The sequence below is a fragment of the Plasmodium relictum genome (genome assembly GCF_900005765.1).
Source record: "Plasmodium relictum strain SGS1 genome assembly, chromosome: 6".
Taxonomy (NCBI): domain Eukaryota; phylum Apicomplexa; class Aconoidasida; order Haemosporida; family Plasmodiidae; genus Plasmodium; species Plasmodium relictum.
The window spans coordinates 775295-793105 of NC_041684.1; the positions used below are offsets into that span (position 1 = coordinate 775295).

Here is a 17811-nt window from a genome sequence, read left to right on the forward strand (position 1 = left end):
AAATATTTTATTTGAGTACTTAATTTCTTTATTTTTTTTTAAATTAACATATTTAAAATATGCTTATTATTTTAAGAATGTATTATTATGAAAATTTTCCATTAATTTTTTTAAGTATTTCCTTTTTCTTTTTTTTTCTTTTTTCTCTTTTTTTTAATTAGTTTCATATTAATTTCCTTTAGTATTTCATTGTCAACACTGTAAAAAATTGTGAATTATAAAATTATAATAAAAAGTATATATATATAGAAAAGCAGAACAATGAAATTAAATATGTAAAAAAATATAAAAAAAAAGTATTATAAAAAATAAAAAAATTTATAAAGAAATGAAAAATTTGTATTTAAAATTTTATTTAAACATAAAATAAAATGTGAGGAAAAAAAAATACTTTTTTCTTTATTTTTTATTTACTCTTGAGGTAATTTTAAAATTGAGATATTTTTATTATAATTCATTGCTTCATTAATTTTACACATATTATATTTCTCAATAAAATTTCCAATTAGTGCTATATTTGAAATTCTCTATAAAATATATATATTATATATATATAATTTTAAAATTATTATTATATGTATCAAGAGTATCAATTTCTTTTTTTTTTTTTTTTACTGTTTCACTAATTATAATTTTACAAAAAGTCTCAGTAAATAAGTTATCTAAATTAAACATATTATAAGAGACATCGATATTAATTAATGATTGATTTAATAAAAAACTTTCAAAAAGCTAAAAAAAAAAAAGAAAAATGTGAATTTTATCAGAGGATATTTAAAATTCCTAAATATTTACTATATTTATTTTACTTTGCTCATTCCTTCACTAGTAAACGCATTACCACATAAATTCAAAGTAGATAGTGAGGAGTTCAAATATATTATTATATCTATTATATATTTAATGGAATCATTTTTTAAGTTACAATACTAAAAATGAAAAAGAATGAAATTGACAATATTTTAATGCAGGATTCATTATTTTTTATATTGAATATATATATACTTTTTTTTAATAATGTAGAATTACTTGAAAACTTAAGTTTTTTAAATTATTATAATTACATAGTGACATAGACAAATATTTAATGCAATCAAATGTCAAGGGAGTGCAGTCTATGGATAAATTTTCTAGCTTTAAAAAAATTTTTTGAACATGTTAGTTTCGCTTAAAATTCTTTTATAGTTTGAGAAGTCATATACAATACAAAAAGGATAAAAGAAAAAATAGTTAAAACTAATGTAAATAAGTATTTTTTATATTTATACATACTTTTGAATAGCTATTATCATATAATGATTTAGATAAAAGTATTATTCCATTTAAATCTATGTTACTATTGAATATACTTAAAGAATTTATATTACAAGATGTTTTTTTAATAATTTCAATATTTTCTTCTTTTCTTTTTCTTTTTTCTTCCATTTCTTTTTTTTTTATTGTAATATTATTATTATTATTTTCTATATTAAAGTTTTTTTTTCTTATATTTTTGGTATTCTTTTTTAATATTTCATTTATTTTTATGTTATCCATATAAAAGCAAAGTGCTTTTATTATATTATTTCCGTTTTGAACATTTAGAATATTTATTTTCTTAATTCTCTTTTAAAAAAAAAAAAAAATTGAAATAAATAATTTTTTTTAGTATTTAAATTTTTATGTGAAATTTCTTAAGAAAGATATTTTTACATCATAATTGGAATCAATCATTGATAAAATTAAGAAGTAAAATGAATCTGTATTTACATCTTCATAAATTGTTAAAACTCCATCACTGTCTTTATTTTCCTATTAAAAGTATTATAAAAAAATATATTTTAAAATGATTTTTCTATTTACATTCTAATATTTTCATCAATACCTTTATTAAAAATTCATCTACTATATAGGAGCTTTTTTTTTTGAACTTTCTTAATAATAAATAATAACAATCAACCATATTCTTAAGGAAAAGAAGAAAAAGATATATGTGATTTAAGTATTATATAAATAATATTTGTTTATTCTTTTTTTTAACTTTATAATTTTCATTAGTTTTATTAGAGTTTTCTTTTTCCATTTTGTTAAATTATTATGGAATTATATTAAATCAGGATAAGATATATAAATATTTATATTTAAGAATTTTGTATATTATTATATTTTATAATTCATTCTCTTATACATTTCATTTTAAATGTGCTTTTTAAATTATCAATAGAAAATGAGTATTTTAAATTTCAATAAATGTAACTTATTATTATTTCTATTTACGATATTATTATAAAAAAGAAAAAGAAAAAAAGAATAAAGAAAAATTTTTTTTTAATTAATTATCTTTTTTATTTATGATGTCTTTTCTTAAGCACTTTGAATTAATGCTAACACATTCGCTATATTTAAAATACACATATCAAAGAATATTTTTTTTTTTCTTTTCTTCAGAACAAAAAGAAAAATAATTTGATGAAAATAATATAAATTTTTAAATTTGTTTTAACTTGTATTTAAAAATTATTAAATATTTCATTTCACTTTATTTTCTTTAATTTTTTTAATATAAAAAATTTTCACATTTCCTGTGAATAAATGGAACTATTATTTTATAAAAAATGTATCTATTTAATTTTAATTATTAATACATATTAATAATTTATAATAATATATATATATATATATATATAAAATTTTAAATAAGTGTAACAAAAAAATTATTAAATTAACATAAAAATGCAAATGAACTTTTCATTCTATATATATATCTTATCAAAAAACTAAAATAATATATCTTTATTATAATTATGTGTATATATATACGTATGTGTATAATTAAAATCCACCATATATAAATACATTTTTAATTCTTTAATTAAATTATACAATTAAAATTTATTTATAATATTCTAAACAAATATAAAATTTATATTTTAAAATAGGTATAAAAATGAAAGGGAAATATTATTGTGTTATTATTTCAGAAAATATTCATTTATCATTTCTAAATAATTATATACAGTAACTATAAGTTTCAGAATATATACAATAAGACATTAACATTTTTAAGTTCTTATAAAATATATATTTTTAAATTGTGCTTTATTTTTATTTTTAGTATCATATATTTATTGTGAAATTGCAAATTATACTTAAAAGTGTAATTTAAATAAAAATATTAAATTTAGAAAATTTGCAATATTTATAAAAAATAAATTTATATTTCTTAATATTTATAATAGTTTAGAAATAGCTAAAAATATATGATGTAGTTTCCAGTACCTACTCAGTAAAGAACACTAATAGATGATTTTGAATTTTCCATATGATGAAATAAAGTATAAATAAAAGTTTGGTAATGCATAACATATATTCAAAAAGATGAGTACACTAAGATGTTATCAGTTAGAAATGCAAAGTACATAGATATTAAAAAAATATATATTATTTTCTTTAAAATAGAGAATTTTTTATTTTTTTTATTCTTCTTTATATTGGTGTATATATAGTGATAAAAAAAATAAAATAAAATATGATCACCAAAAAGAATAAAAGTAAAAAAAAAAAAAAAAAAAAGATATTGTACGCGTTTGGTTTTTAATATTGGTAGATATTGAGCAGTTATGTTTTAGTATGAACATATAATAATTTTTATAAAACTATATAAACATTGTTATGAATCTTTTACGTATTGAGAATAGTTAATATTTGTTTAACATATCATTAATTAAAGGATTTTAAATTTAATATAAAATAAATTATTTATTTTATATCATTATATAGCGTAATTATATAAGAATTATATATTATGTAAAATAAATAAAGTACAAATTTTTATACATTCTCTTTATTGATTTGGCTATTTAATATATTATAAAGGTATTTGAATCATCAATAAATAAATTGAGTACAGTTGCAATATTTTTATCTAAGCTTACCGCAAACAAAATTCGAATGGACTATAATTGTATCATAATGGATAAAGATATAGAAAGGCTAAATTTGAATGTTTTTGATGAAATAATTAATTTAAAGGATTCGTATAATTTTAATAATGGAAAAGACAAAGAGGAATATATTATACATATACTTGAAAGCTTATCCGAGCTTAGTCAAGTATCCATGAAAGATTATTTTATGTGGTTTGAAGGATTTGAATATTTAGCAATGATGAATAAATGGTCAAAGGATCTAGTGTGTAAGATAATTAAGTACAAGCTATCGGAGTTGTATTCATTAGACATATCAGCATTATCTCTAAATAAGGGGATAACGAATATGTTACAATTACAAGTTGAATTATCTAAGTCTTTATTTGATGATATAGAAGAAAAAGATATGATAGTTGACAATCTCCGAATGAATAAACCAAAGAGTAGTGTGTTAGAAGCTATAAATTCGTTTATTATTGATTGTAGTATATATTCCAAAAGTTGCTTATGCTTTAATGAATCAAATGGCATATCCGAAGCAGAACTATGGAGGTGTTTCAGACGAAGATGCCCAACAAATATTAAGTATATAATCCCATTACACAAACCCAGGGATAAAACATTTTGTGAAGCAATGAAATCAATAAGGGAATTAGAAAATTTTTCTACGAACACAAATACGGCATATGAAGTAAAAGTAAATTCTATAAATAAGAGGAATGATACAGAGATAAAAAATAAAAGGGTTCAATCACCTAACAAATGCTATTGTTGTGGTAAGAAAGGTCATTTGAAAAAAAATTGCAAACATAACAGTAAAAGATGTGATAATTGTAATATGATTGGTCATTTAGCTTCTGTATGTAGAAATAAAGTTTTAAGGGATAAAGGAGATAAAAAAAAGGATATAATAACTGATGTAAAGCATGACTCTAGATTTGAATTTATTAAAAATGAGACTAATCCTCAGAAACTTCGTTTAATACGAAGTTATATCATTCAAAAACTGAAAGATTTAGAATAAGAAAAAAATACATATATAACAACAAAATAAAAGAAAATTATGAAAATATTTTTAGGAAAAGGAATGGAATTAATAAGGTTTGTAAAATGAAAGAAGATGAGAGAGAAATTAAAAATAAAAAATTAATAGATGAAATGAAAAAATTTTAATCATCTGTTAATACAAAACATTGAAAATATAAAATGAGTTTGCATAAATACTAAACATATAGTTAAAATTAATGGAAAAAAAGTACTTGTTTTATTAGATACATCATTAGAGCCATGTATCATATTCTCCACTTGCACTAAAGAATTAGAAATAGAACTTGATATATAAATTCTTTTGATTAAAGTTTGCGCCATAATATATTGAAAGGAGTCAATAAAATTTAAACAAGTTGTGATAAATATGAAATATGCAAATAAAAAAGCTAAAATGTTATTTGTTACATTAAATATAAGAAAACCATTTATGGTGGTTAGCTTCGTTATTATGAAAAGACTATGATATTATATTATGAAAAATGATGAAATTTAATTATACATATATTAGAAGTCAAAATGTAAAAAAAAGTGACAATAAAGGTGCATTGTCAAGGAATTATTCAAAGTTCTACTAATAAAGTCGATTAAACTTCTTAGAAGGATAAAGATTAAAGAAATAATTTAAATTCATTTCATTACTCTGATGTAATAGAAATATAGGAACAACAAATACACATAAAGTTTCTATTAAAGTGCAGGGAAAATAGAGAGGCAATAATCTTAGGCTATTGAAGAAATTTTAGTAGAGTGATCTATAAAAGATATTGAACCTTTTGAAATTTTATTATGACAAAATATATTGTTTATAAAGGTTGCTAGTACATATAAGATATTCGAAAGATGAGCATGATAATATTTGTGTATATAGATATGAATACAAAGATATACATAGTAAAATAGTTATAATAAAATGTAAGTGTATTAATTTATGTATAAAAATTTTTTTTATTTTTTTAGTTTAAAGATAGTAAGAATTTTTTTTTTATATATGCATAAAATTAGGTTTGAATGGTTTAAGTTTAAAAGATAGCAGATAATAATTTATTATTAAAAAAAAAAATTATTGTAAGATGTAATTAAAAATAAGATATAAGTTAAATTTTTTTAACTTAAATAGTATAATTAAATGAAAAGTACATAATTATTTATAAGTGATTTTATAATAAATAAAACAGATAAAGATTTATCTACGTGTTCTTTATTAATTTTATTGTTTAAAAAACTGTAAAAGTATTAAAACGTCCAATTAATAAATCATAGAGTTACATCGGAAGATAGATGAAATGACACCGTTAAATTTCATAAATCTGCAGTGACACGTAAACTTCAAATATCGTATAAGAAAAAAGGATGAGACTTGAGAAGTTACTGTAGATTATTTGAATAAATATATATATGATAATTTGTATTCTCCTACATGCATGAAGCACATGATCCAATCATCTCATAGTACCAAAAAAGGATTTCAAAAATAGATCTTAAAAATGTATTATGGAATTTTGCATTAGAAAAGGACAATGAACAATATACAGCTTTTATACTTCTAAAACGTGGAACTTTTCTATTTAACGTGTTGCCATTTTGTATGAAAAATTATTTATGTACAATTTCAAAGAATAATGGAAAATGTATTTTTAGAGTTAATTCAGTAGAATTACGCAGTTGTGTATATTAATCACATCATTTTAAGAAAAACAGTAATTGAATGTTATAAAGTGTTGGAAATAGTAGGTAAATTGTTAATATATAATAACTTGGGATAAATATAAAAAAATGTGAACTATTTAAAATATCTATAACATATTTAGAACATATAATAGATAAAAGAGTAAAATCTTCATTAGATAAAGTAAAAACTATTATGGAAGAAGAAAAATATAAATCAAAGGGACAGGTAAGATCGTTTTTAGGGGATGCTAATTGTTATAGAAATTATATAAAAAACTTTTCAGAATGGATTCCTAAATTAATTCCCTTATTGACTCCCAAGAAAAAAGTTTGAATAAAAAGAGAATTCAAAAGTATTCAAGTAAATTTAAGAAAAGATGACTAAAATAATTTTTCTGTCATTTCTTGAACCAGAAAAACCTTATACTATTTATACTGATGCATAAAATTATACTATAGGAGCTGTAATAACTCAAAAAAGATAACGATATTGGTAATACTAAATTTATTCATTACACATCTAAAAAATTAAATGATGTTCAAAGAAAATAGAGTACTGTTATTTGCCATAGTAGTATCCTGTGAAATGTTTTATTATTAAAGGATCTAAAACTTTGACTAAAACAGATTTATAGTTGGAATAGATTCAATTAAGGGAATATTATATCATTGAAAATTAATATGATCTGAATCTAATTTAGAATTCGAACATATTGAAGGATTAAAAAATAGTTTAACTGATTGTTTTGATATATCGATAGAGGATGAAGTTGATTTCCCAACTTACATGGCATTGTATTGCAGTAGGGCGTTAAATGAATGTCAAGATTCTTATATTATTAAATATTGTCAAGAAATTGCTGAAGGCGTATAAGAAGATAAAAACAATGAGCTAAAAGTGTAATATATAGACATAGTTTTTCTATTCATTATAGAACAGGGCGATTATATCTACTAGAAAAATTTAGAACTTATTTTAAATATACTGGTTTCATAGTAATCAATTTTGCAGGATATTGAGAAACCAATAAAACTTTAAAGAAAATTCAACGATATTTTTGGTAGCTTAATAGTAATCGAGATATTGAAGAATATGTTATAAATTGCTTAATTGTTCAAGTAATACATAAAAGAAAATTCAAGACTGATAAGAACCAAACATTATCAAAAGCTAACTTATTTGACATGATTTAACTATATATTACTAGATCTAAAACATGGGAAAGTTAATAATATTTTATACAAGTAACAATGTATCATGGTATTGTATACAAGTTATTCAATAAAATGTATAAAATACATATATATAGAAAAAATATTCATTTTTTTTAAAGCAAATATTGAATGGTGAGCAAAATGTTATCATTCACAAAATCTTAAAAAAAAAATTTTTTTTTTTTTTGAAGTGAAAAAAAAGATATTGTAAATATATGATTTTTAATTTTGGTATATATGATGTATTTGGATTTATAAGACTAGATAATAGTTTTTGCAAAATGTATGGACGCTGTTACAAATTTTTAAAGTATTAGGAATAATTAAATAAATTTTTTAACCTAGTATATATTAAAGGATTTTAGATTTAATATAAAATAAATTATTTATTATATATTTTATATTGTATTTATATAATGAGTATGTAATTATCAATAAAAATTAATATTAAATAAAGTAAGTATATATTCCTTCACATTCTCTTTATTAATTTAGTTGTTTCATATAATACAAGAGTGTTGAATGAACAATTAATAAATCAGTATATACAATTATTAATATACTTTAAAAGTATATTTTGTTTAATAATTCATTGGATTTCTTTTTTAAATATAACTTTAAATTAAGGGAATTTCCTTTGTCAGTATATAAAAATATATTTTAAGATAAAAAAAAAAAAATTATTTTATTGTATTTTCACAGATAGTATGTAATGTATTGTTTATTTTTCAATTACATATTTTTTAATTAAATAATTATTATAATTAAAAGATTATAAATTTTTATTAATAAATTAGTTCATAAAATTCAAAATTCTTAACCAATATTGTTAGTTACGTTTTATTTATGAAAATTAGTATATAAGCTATAAATAAATAAAATAGTAACTTGGTTCGTTAATTAAATATGCAAATAATTTAGCCTCAGTTTATTATTGTTATATATAAAACTAAAATTTATTAATTTTTTGTTTTATGTATTTTTTTTTTTTTTTTTTATTATAATATAAATTATGTAAAATGAATAAACATATTTATATATATTTACAACATTTTAAGATTATAACTGGACTGTCTTATATTTATGTATAAAGCATAAAAAAGTGGAAATAAAAATAAAAATACATATAAAAAGTTAGTTACAAGAATTAAAAAAAAAAAAAAAGAATTATTAAAGTTCTTTTTTGTATAGTTTAATATATTTTGTCACTTGTATAAATTTTTTGTTACAAAATATATAATCATTATTTTTTATTAATTATTCTATTTTTCTATAATTCAAATAAAAATATAATTTTTTCTTTTATAATTAATAGTTAAATATGGAATTTTTTTTAAATTCTATATTTAAATTAAAATAAAGTGGAAAATAATATAAATTTTTATCTAATATTTTGTTATTTTAGTTTGTATGCATATAATAATAAAATTTATGGTATTTACACATTATCAATATATCAGTTGAAATTATTTATATATAAAGAATATATCTTTGTATATTTTTAATTATCACTTATATTTTTTTTTTTTATATAGTCTTTAATTAAAAATTATTTTTTTTAAGAAATATAAGCATATATTGTTTAATATATATTAAATTTTAATTTTCTTTTTTTCTGTTGAATACAGAAAAAATCTATAGAGAAATAAAATTGAATGTAATTAAATACAATGTAAAATAGTTATATGCCATAAAGTCCCTATTTATTTTTTATTTCATTTTATATATATAATACAATTCCAAATTAAAAATATGATATATGAAAAAGATCTTATAATGTTGTAAATTAATTTTAAAAGATGAAAATTGTTTATTAAATTAAAATTTATGTTTTTTTATTTAACTAGATGAACAAAAAAGTTAATTTGTGATATTTATTTATGTATTATTGCCACAATCTACTCTTTAAAGCTTGATTTCTTCAATTTCAATAAAATAAATAATATTAAAAGGAATAATAGTAAATATACTAAACAATGAAAGCTATTATTAGTATTTGTAAATTTATTATTATAAATTATTATTTTTTATTGTTATTTTTATATTCACATTTGGTTTTTCATTTTTATTATCTTTATATTTTTATATTTTTTTTTTTTTTGTGTTATAGAATTAAAGACAAAATTATATTTTGTTATATTAAAAATAAAAGTTCAAAATAAAAAGTAAAAAGTGAAATTTAATACCTATTTTTTTTCGTTTTTGCGTGAATATTCAACGAACACATATATGTATACATATTTTCCTGATGTATACTATTAAGAATGCTTTTCTATCTTAAAATAAAAAAATATTATAAATATAACCTTCCATAAAGAGTAGGTGCATTTGTCAATCTTGCACTTCTTATGTTTTGTCTATTTATATTGAGAATATCAAAAAAAAAAAATAATGTTTTTTTATTACAAAATTATTCATGTTGTGCTCAATTTTTCCTATTTACTTATAAAATGTTAAAGTTTTCTTATAAGAATCATAAAGAAAAAATAAATAAGCTTATTAATTTAACAGCTATTCTAAAATTTTAATTTCATTTTAATTAGAAAAAAGCATTTTCATTTTTTTTGAGAGTTCATACAAAAGTATTTTTAACTTAATTTTTTTTTAAAGAATTTTTCAAAAATTACTTTCGATATTTATAGAATTATTTTCTCTAAAGAACATCAAATAATAATAACAAAATAGTTATCAAAATTAAAAAAATGAGTTAAAATGTAGTATCATTAAAAAAAAAAAATGTATAATATAATTATGTATGTATATACAATATTTAAAAGAAATAATATACATATTCTATATATTATTCTGAAGCATATTATAGAAAAAATGTTATAGTCCATTTATTACAATATATAAATTCACTAATTAGGCATACAGTAATGAAGTATATAAAATGGAAATATTCATGATATATATACATATAAAAATAAAAATAAATAATTATCATTATTTTCTGTGTGCATATATATAATAACATATTTTTTAACCAATGTTGTAAAATATGTAATGGTGGCAAAAATAAACCTATTTCTTTATTATTTTATATAAAAAGTTTTTTTTTTAATAATAAAATATATTTTGTATAGAATATATAATGAATAATAATTTTTCATTAATACTGTAATAAATAGAAGATTTTTCCTTATAATTTATTATATGTTTACTATTCCAAATTTCTTTTAAAAATTTCTATAAAAATAAATAATTTATCTTTTTAATATTATTTTAATATATGTTTTTCTTTTTTAAATTATATATGAGTGTTATTATTTATATAAACATAATGCACATATATATGTATAAATGAATTTGAGTAATTTTACTTTTATATATAATTTCCTTTAAATACTACATATATTTATACAAATATGTATGTGAATAATAAAATTTGGTATAATCTAAAAAGCAAAAATAAAAAATAATTCAAATTATAGGTAAAAAGTAAAACAAAAAAAAAAAAAAAAAAAATACATGATATATAATGACTAATAATAAAAGCTATACAAAAAAATGATAAAATAGAGAATATATTTTTATCAGTAATAGATCTTCAATAAAAATTAGATAGAAATTTGATAATTATTAATGATATAATAATAATATATTTAAAAAAATTAAATAAGACATAAGTAATTGATAGTAAAATTTACTATAGACTTAAAACATAAATGAAAATAATAAAAAGAAAATAAAAAGATGAAATATATTTATATTTATATTAGAATAATTTTTTCTTTGTAGAAATATTTTTTTACAACTTTTAAAAAAGAGAATATCATTACTTCTTCTATTATTTTTTCTTATTTATTGTTGAAATTTTTTTTTTGAAAATATTAAATAGATTTCATGAATTGTTTTTAAAAAATTCTAGGAGATTCAGTATAAAAATATAGAAAAAAAAATATATTTTATTTATATAGTTAGTATTATATATATGTGTGCACATGTTTTATTTTTTCTCTCTAGATCTGTTATTATTTTTTCTTAGTTCATTTTTAAGAATGATAATATTTCTTTTTTTTCATATTTTTAGTTATAAATATTTTTCTATAATTTCAAGTCGTTATTAACATATATATTTTCAACTAGAAAGAGCAATTTATTGCAAACAAAAAAAATAAAGTTTAGTAATATACATTACAAAAAAATAAATAGAATTATGGATTCATTAAACAACAGCCTTCATGTATATGTGTGCACATGCGTAATTTCCTTATATTTATATTATTTTTTTATGATTTACTTTTAATAAGGAGAATATTATTTATTCTGTTGTTTTTCTATCTTTCATTTAGAAATTTTTTCTTAATATTTAGGATCTGTTTGTTATTTTATATTTTCACCATAAGTTTATTGCAAAAAAAAAAAATGTTAATGCTATATATTTTATAAAAAGAAAAATATATTCTACATGTGCCTAATAGGAAGAATTATATATTTATATATATATATATATATATATATATATATACACATTTTAAACAAAATTATTTAATATATTTTATATTTTAAAAAAGAACATTATAGTAAAGGAAAATTTGTTATTTCGTTTTATTATTGTATAAATAGGAATTATAAGTATATTTGATTTTTAATTTCAAAAATAGATAGAATAAGGAAACATATCGTAAAGGTAGAAATAACATAATTTAAAAAAAAAGATTGTTAATAGTTTTATGTTATTTTAAATTTTTTTATAAATTTAAAAAATAACAAATTACCTTAAAATTCAAAATTTTTTTAATTTAAAGGTAAATTTAAAAAAAAAATGCATTTTAAATGTGTCTCTGATTATGAATATGATGATAAAAATAAACAGGATGTACATATCTCTTTAGATTACGACTTTCCAAATAAGACGATGAAAGTTTCACCAAGAAGTATAATTGAAAAAAAAATAAAAAATTATGTTCATTTAGGATATACGACAGATGAAAGCCTTAACAATGCTTCCGACATTAGCAGTGATGAAAAAAATAGAACAAATAATTATTCCGATAAAAATTCAGATTTAGAAAAGCATTTGTTTCTTTTAAATAAATTAGTAAAAGAAGAAGAAGAATTTTTCATTAATATGGAGTATTATTTTATTTTCTCTAAGTTTAATACATCTTATGGAAAATACTTAAAATTTGAAAAAAAAAAAGAAATGCTTAAATATATGAATAATTTTATATTTAAAAGACTTAGAGGAATAGAGAAAAGTAGTTTATTTGAGTGTTTTATAGATGGTTTATTAAAGATTTCTTTATTTGAAAATAATACTTTTGTACTTAAAATTTACAATAAAAAAGAAAAAGAATCAAATTATTTTTACTTTGATCATAAATTTTTATTATCAAATATAGGCCTTATTTTAAAGCAAAATTTTTTAATGGAGAGTTCATTACAACAGTATAATATTGAAAACAATATAAATACATCACGTAAATTTTTGAGAGATATCCCATTAAGTTGTGGCCTTGTAGTTGATTTTGATTATTTCAAAGAATGTTTTGAGCAAAGGGGACATCATGATATGAAATTAATTGATATTCTTGAAATTCTAGATGGAACTACATATTTTCTTAATATGGAACATAAATATGTCAGTTTACATGCATCTATGTTTGGAAGTAACATAGATACTGATTATAAAGAAGATTATCATAGGAAATATTATTATTTGTTTGACAAAGTAGAAGAAACAAAGAATTTCTTTACACAAAATGGAATTAAATTAAACATACATTTTTATGAAATAAGTTTATATCATAATAAACATTACAAAACAATGGGAATGACAGAAGGTTTAATATGTGATATACAAAATATGCTGCAAAATGAAGAAATTGATAATATATTTTTGTTTAGTGGAGATAAAGATGTAATAAATTATTGCTATAATTCTATATATCATAGAATTTCACATAAAATAAACGATACCCAAGAAATATATTCATTTGAAGAAAATTATATAAGTAGTAGTCCAAAAATAATATTTAGTAAACCTATTATTATTTTCTTATTTTTTAATAATTTACCATTAGAATTTACTAAATCTGAAAATATAATAAAAATTGACTTTTTTTGTTATATGTCATTTGTTCTTAAGAGTTTATTTTTCCGATACCAAAGGAGAAAATTAAAAGAATTTCAAAACGACAATGATGTTAATGAAGATTTTATAAATAAGAAAATTGATCATTTTAATGAGAAAATTGACGAAATAAAAGAACCTCTTTATACAATTTTAGTAGATGAATTTATTATGAGATTTAAGTTACTTAATTTTAGAGAAGAAAAAATTGATATTTCACAAATTTTTTGTTCATATTTTAGTTCTAATTACTATATTTTAACTAATTAAAAAATTAATATTTTTAAATAGTGAATTTTTACTTCTTCATATTTCTCATCTTTGCAAAATGAAAAGTGAAAAAAAACTTTTTTTTTTTTTTTTTTGGTTTTAACGTCTTATCTAAAATATATAATACATATTTTTTACATTCTTACGAAATAAATTCTTTGAAAGTTGTATAATTAATATTTATAATAATAATTATATGTTTAAATTCAGAAAATTGTATTTATTTATATTTATAATTTTAATTTAAATTTTCTTAAATGATATGTAGTTTTTCTGAGGTTTTATAAGTGAATATATATATTTGCGATGAAAAGAAAAGAAAATATAAATAGTAAAATTAAAATGGGTAATTAAAAAAATTAAAGTTGTGTTAATGATAAAAAAGAAAAAAAGATTGTGCCTTAAGGCAATGAAAATAGATATAATAATCAAATAATTTATTTTTGTTTTTTATTTATTTATATAAGAAGAAAAAAAAAAATATTTTAATTTTTTTTAGTTATATATAATTCTTCAATAAATTACAACTTTTTAAATTTATTACCATTTCTTTTAAATAGTTAACTAAAAAATATTTTTAAATATAAAATAAAATTCTCTTCATAATAAAAATTAAAAATAAATAAACAGTATAAATACAAAAAATATATAAAAAACATAAACAGGTAGTAAAAAAGATGATGCTTTTCTGATAAACAAGTATACATCATCAAATAAACAGTGGTAATGATAAAAATACTTAGGTTTATAAATATTCACAAATAATTATAAAAAAACAAAGAATATTTTTATTATGAAAAAAATTTAGTGATTTTTTTTTAATAATTTACATAATTTTATAGTTTAATAAGAATTATCTTAATGATTTTTTAACAAGTTACATTGAAAATAACTTTTAATAATAATAGTTAATATAATCATGATTAATATTTATAATAATTATATAAAATTATTCTTATATTTAAAAAATTACATATAATGGTAATATACGTAATATGGATTTAATGATGATCAAATACTATATGATAAAAATTTTTTTTTATGAAATACTTTCTTGAAGAAATACATACTATTTATAAAAATAGTAATTGGGATTAATTATAAAGTGAAATAAAGAAAAAAAAAAAATTAAAAGATACAATTTATGCACTAGAAAAATTCTTATAATTATCAGTAATTATTAAAACTAGAAAACCTGGTGACTGCTAGTTAAAAGTTCAATTTTATAAAATGGCCAACTTAAAAAATTTTAAATTATAATAATTTAAGAAAAAAAATAATGAAATTTCCAAAAAGTTAAAGTATAGATTCAATTTTTTGTTATGCTATTTTATTATTTTTTTTTTTATTATTTATATTAGATTCTTTTTAAATTAATCTATTATCTTGAATGTAATATTTATAATTACTATTTTTTCTAGCTTCTTTTTTTTCCTTTTTATATTTATATTAGAATATAGATGGTATTTAATGTTTAGGCTATTGTGTTTTCGAAATAAAACTAGGAATTTTTAATAATTATTTTTATATTAATGTGAATTTCCACTGTAAATTCAGAAATTTATAATTTTAAGAGGTCTTTTGAATTACTAGAAATATTTCAATTATTTAAGTGTTTTAATCTATGAAAAGGAGAGTATTATTTTTAAATATCTTTCCTATAATAAATTACTAGTGTTAAATGAGAAATTTTTATATTTTTTGTACTATTTAATTTTTCTCTAATTTATGATATAGTGATTTTTTGTAACTAAAAATTGTATTCTTTTTGAAATTTTTATTTTTATCTAACTACTTCAGATTGTCTATTTTAATGTAATAATTTTGTTTTTTCTTTATAATTTTGACGGCTTTTTTTTTTTTTTTTTTTTTTTCAAAACAAATTGATTTTATTAAAATTTTATTTTTCATGTGTTTCTTTAATTCTATACTATTTCTTTTAAAGATTCATTAATAAAATGAATATAATAATTTTTCTTTTTAAAAATACTATAATTATATATTTTTGTGAAATACTCTTTTTTTTTTTTTTTAAAATAATTATTTTATAATTATTATAAGTATGAGTATTCCCGTTAAATTATTCATAATGCTTTTAGTAAAGTAAATAAAGTTCAGTATATATAAAGTAATATTTTTATTTAAACATTGATTAAATATAGCTTTTATTTAAATTAAGAATATATTATTTATAGTCGTATATTTAAAATCATCATTTTAAAAATTTAAACAAAGTTATCAATTTATTATAATAATTTTAATAGATATTACAGCACTATTATAATTTTAATTTTTTCTTTTTAAATAGAAGAATTTTAGCAATTTAAATATTTTCTAACCTTGACGTAATCATTTAGAATAAAACATTTTAATTTTATCTTTTAATAAATTCTTAATACAATATCAATATATTTTATAATATATTTTAGATTAATTCATCAAATGAGTTATACATTTATTATTTTTCTTTGATATAACTAAAAGTATCTTTTTTTTATAATTTTTTACATATATATATTTATTTTTTATTAGTCGTTAAATGAAGTTACACATACTATAAATATATGGTTTCATATTTTTTTATTTTATTATAAAAAAATATTACATATATATATATATATATATGGTGGCGCTTACATTTTTATATTCAAATTTTATTTTATCATTTTTTAATAGTACTTTTTATGTATTTTTTATAGTAATTATTTTTACTTCTATGTATAATTATATTTCATGTTTTATTACTCATAAATTATTATAAATAATATTATATAAATAATATTTGGTGTATGCTTATTTTATGTAATGTAATAATTGTATATAATAATATGTAATTTTTTTTTTATAAATCATATTATTTTAAAATTGTAATATATTAAATTTTTCTTTTCATGATTAAATGAAATTTTGCTTTCACATATGTTCATTAGAAGTTTACATATTTTATATTTATCAAAATAAAAAGCTTATATAATTTAAATATTACCCCTATTGTTCCCAAAAAAGAAAAAAATAAACTATTAATTTCATCGATGAGCAATTTTTTTTTTTTTATTTTGATTACAGTTTACACATAAACAGTGAAAATAACTATATTAAAAAATAGTATTCATTAAAATTAATATAAAAAATTATTCTTTGAAAATATTAAATATTATGTCTTAATAAAATATTTATTTTTTTTATGATTTTTTATTTTAATAATATTTTAAGTATATTGTGTAATTTGGGGCAATTTGTTTAATATATATATTTTTTTTTTATCAACATAAACAAAATAAATGCATTAAATAATATTAATAAAAAGTATATTATTATAAAGTGTTTTATTATTTTAAAAGATATTTTCTCAAAAAAATACTCTATTTTATTAATAATTGTATCTACTGATATATTTAAGATATATATATTTTTGTAAAAAGATGAATGAGTATATTGAAAAAAGGAATACATATTTTTCTGTTTAAATATATTTCGAAAAAGGAATGTAAGTTATTGAAAATAAATAAAAAAAAATAGTTTAATTAATAAAAATATAGAATTATTAACTTAATACTTTCTTATCATTATATGAAAATCTGTAACATTTATATATATATGCAGTTTTAGTTTTTGGAAAAT

At 17.5% G+C, this 17811-nt stretch overlaps 2 protein-coding genes across 2 annotated transcripts, besides 2 other annotated features; one reads left to right on the top strand and one right to left on the bottom strand.

Moving 5' to 3' along the window:
• Positions 1 to 110: 110 nt before the first annotated feature.
• Positions 111 to 2062, bottom strand: PRELSG_0620800 (conserved Plasmodium protein, unknown function; the record flags this gene model as incomplete). Its single annotated transcript, XM_028675676.1, has 9 exons — positions 111 to 198; positions 415 to 527; positions 616 to 732; positions 810 to 929; positions 1030 to 1134; positions 1273 to 1596; positions 1693 to 1791; positions 1865 to 1945; positions 2021 to 2062. 9 exons carry the CDS (start codon positions 2060 to 2062, stop codon positions 111 to 113), a joined length of 1089 nt encoding a protein of 362 aa, XP_028532241.1.
• Positions 2063 to 4663: 2601 nt separating this feature from the next.
• Positions 4664 to 5742: a repeat region.
• A 475-nt stretch (positions 5743 to 6217) lies between these two features.
• Positions 6218 to 7886: a repeat region.
• Positions 7887 to 12609: 4723 nt separating this feature from the next.
• Positions 12610 to 14190, top strand: PRELSG_0620900 (cytoadherence linked protein, putative; the record flags this gene model as incomplete). Its single annotated transcript, XM_028675677.1, has 1 exon — positions 12610 to 14190. One exon carries the CDS (start codon positions 12610 to 12612, stop codon positions 14188 to 14190), a length of 1581 nt encoding a protein of 526 aa, XP_028532242.1.
• Positions 14191 to 17811: the final 3621 nt, after the last annotated feature.